Below are 3,041 nucleotides of genomic sequence, written 5' to 3'. Positions count from 1 at the left end.
CGTGGAGGAGGAGACCGAGGTGATCATCATCGAGGTGGACGAGGAGGGCCCTGGGGCCGTGAGCGCCGCCGCTGTGGTGCTGCCCGTGCTGCTGCTGCTGCTCGTGGTGGCCGTGGGCCTGGCCGTCGTCTTCTTCCGACGGCACGGGACACCCAAGCGGCTGCTCTATTGCCAGCGCTCCCTGCTGGACAAGGTCTGACCCCCGCTGCGGGCCTGCCCACGCCTACCACACGGACTTTGCCTCCGAAGGCCATTGGCAGTAGGTGGTGGTGGGTGGGCTGCCCCCACCCGTCCCAAGCGCCCTCCCTTCACCCCCCTGTGCTCTAGGCCCCTGACCCCGACGCCTTTCTCTCTCTGTCCCCTGACTGGTCTCTCCCACCATTGCCTTGCTTCTTTCTCAGGAGGGTCCCGGGGGGGCTAAGCAGGGTCTGGGGTGGGGGGAGACTGCCAGTCGCTGCCCCTCAGGGGAGCCCTGTAACTTGGTGTGTGTCTAGCCCCAACTGAATGTCTTGTGGGGGGGCTCTGCACTTGAAGGCAGGACCCTCAGACCTCGCTGATAAAGGTCAAATTGGGGTCAACTGCGCCTCTTCCATCCCCTGGCATACTTTTAACCTCTGAACTCTGACCTCAGGAGGCTCTGGGCACCACAGCCCCCAAGTCCCCCCAGTGTACCCCACTGGCAGCCTGCCACCACTCTTTCTGGCTAAAAGGAAGCAAGGGGGTGAGAGGCTGGGGACTAAGCAGTCACCGCTGAGACCTTGGGAGCAAAACTTAGAAGAGGGTCTTCACTGGCCCTCTCCACAGACCTGCTTCTGTCCCCCACCTGTGCCAGAGAACTTTCACGGAAGGCGTCTGAGCCATTAAGGACTAAACTGGGGCACGAGAAGCCCTGGGCAGCCTCGCCCCCCTCAAAAGTTAGCCTTGGCTGGGGAGTGCGAGGTGGGAGGGCCAGGGGAGAGACCCAGGGGGTCTGGAGCCCTAGGTGTGAGCCTGAAGGCCACATGCAGGCGGCTGGGGCTGGGACCCAGGGGCAGCGCAGTGGAGGGAGGGAGCAGAATGAGGCTGGGGGGTGGGGGGACGGGGCCTGGGAACAAGAACAGCGGGGGCAGCCAAGGGAGGGCAGTATATTGTGGTGGAGCTCAGGATGGGCCCTGACCAGGGCATGCTTGCTGGTCCTCCGTCCTTTCCTGGGTAACCAGACAGCCTCGAGGGGACGGGACATGGGAGAGAGCACAGAGAGGTTGTATGCAGCAGGGACTCACTCCGGAACCTCGCTGAGAGAGGTCACCTTGTCTAAGTAGCCAAAAAGTGATGGGGGCTGGGCATTACCCCCACCTCTGAGAGGGGCCAGGCACCTCGGGTGTCTCCCGGGTAGGTGGCACCGCCCTCCCCTGGCCCATCTTAACCAATGTGCTGCCTCCCTCTGCCCTGATCAGCCTGCCTATTCTGCGTCTCCTTTGGCCACCAAAGGTGGTCAGGTACCAGGGGGCAGTGGGACACGGGAGAGCGAGAGGAGAGGAATAGCAGGGGTGGGGGGTCCGGGGAGGGGGTAAGTGGGGTAAACGGTGCTGGCAGTTCGGCTAAAATTCTGTCTTGTTTGTTTGTTTTGTTTAATGTATATTTTTATTATAATTATTATATATGGATTCCATTCAAATTGTTCCTTTTTTGTTAACAAAGGGCATGGGAAGGGGAGGGGGCGGGAGGGGGGACAGAGGCAGTTGACCCCAGGAACCTGCAGGGCGGGGCTGGGTCGGTGCCCTCTAAGGACATCTATTTTTGACCTTGTTCAACCTTTCCACAAAGAATAAAGCGTGTCTCACATGTTGTGCGTGACTGCCGTTCTGTGCAGGGGCCGGGGCTGTGGCCACGAGAGGAAACAGGGTGGAGGGGGGCCACCCCGCAACCTGAGCCAGCCGTGTCTTTCATGAGGTGGGGCTTGGGTGTTGTTCCTAAAGGGATCAATTTCTTCTGAGTGGAACGGAAGGCTTTGGGAACCAGAAGTGGGGTGGGGGTGAGGCGAGTGGCACCCCACTGAGGGCAGGGTAGCGGTTTGACAGTCCAGCTGCTCTCTCCACCGAGCCTTGGGACCCAAGGCCACCCAGGCAAGAGGAAGTGGCCAAACTGAGGCTACTTGGAAAATTTTCCTAAGTTGCACTGCCCTGCCATGCCGTGTGACCTGCCCACAGACCATCAGTTCCCTAATTTCTCCAGATTTGCCAATGGGGGGTTTCCTCAGCCCCTAAGGCAGCCGGGCAGGGGACTGAAGGGACTGACCTGAGAGCCCGAGGGCGAGGAGCAGCACTTGCCCCTGGGTCAATAAGGAGTAACTTCTGGCAGGACAGGGGCCTCGAGGAAGCCCATCGCCCAGGAGGGCCAGGACGGTCAGGTTGGAAGGGCAGAATAACAAGCGTTGTTTCCTCTGTGCTTAGGAATCGCAGTCCCAGACAGGTTCCCAGGCTGGGCTTCCTCTGAGAACCAGCTTGAGGGACGAATCGCTCTATTGCTGAGTCAGCTCGGCTAGCGGAGAGCAGCCAGCCGCCTCTCCTCACCGCACCCCCTCCCAGCCTCCCCTTCCTGCCTCAGCCCAGCCCGACCTGGGCTCGGGCCCAGGCCCTCCTTCTGCAGCGGGCCGTCAGAGCTCTGGCCCCACCTAGGCCAGTTGGTCTGTCCAGCTGCTGGCTCTTCGGAGCTGGTTGGTGTGATTGCTTTGGCAGAGGGATCCCCACCTTCCTGCCAGCCAGGAACCCTGACCCTGGGCCTGGCCTCCTGCACCTCCCCTGCCAGCAGCTGTTTGGGAGGGCCTGAGAGTTTCCGTGGAGCTGGACACCACCCTCGTGGGAGCTGGGACCCTGAGGAGCCAGCACAGGGCAGCGGGTTGTTGGGGGCGTCCCGAGGGTGTTGGGGTCTGTGCGGGTGGCACAGAGCTCAAGAGAAAAGAATGAGCTCATGGCCCCATTGTGTTTTTGTGGGCCACATCTGGAGGCAATTACAGATGCTAGCCAGTGGGAGTGCTGCACAACACAGCTGGAGCCCAAGGA

General features: G+C 61.2%; 1 protein-coding gene across 1 annotated transcript in view; it reads left to right on the top strand.

The window, feature by feature from the left end:
• MMP14 (matrix metallopeptidase 14) overlaps positions 1–1,524 on the top strand; it is an 11,507-nt gene extending 9,983 nt beyond the window's left edge. Inside the window, exon 8 of the mRNA XM_045287666.1 lies at positions 8–1,524. Coding sequence (XP_045143601.1) covers positions 8–199 — 192 coding nt within the window. The 3' untranslated portion in view covers positions 200–1,524. The remainder of the gene's footprint in view (positions 1–7) is intronic.
• Positions 1,525–3,041: the final 1,517 nt, after the last annotated feature.

Source organism: Echinops telfairi, unplaced genomic scaffold (genome assembly GCF_000313985.2).
Source record: "Echinops telfairi isolate 266 unplaced genomic scaffold, ASM31398v2 ScPeMD7_18;HRSCAF=68, whole genome shotgun sequence".
Lineage (NCBI taxonomy): Eukaryota > Metazoa > Chordata > Mammalia > Afrosoricida > Tenrecidae > Echinops > Echinops telfairi.
Note: the sequence above shows the minus strand (reverse complement) of the source record. Positions and strands in the feature narration are given on the sequence as shown.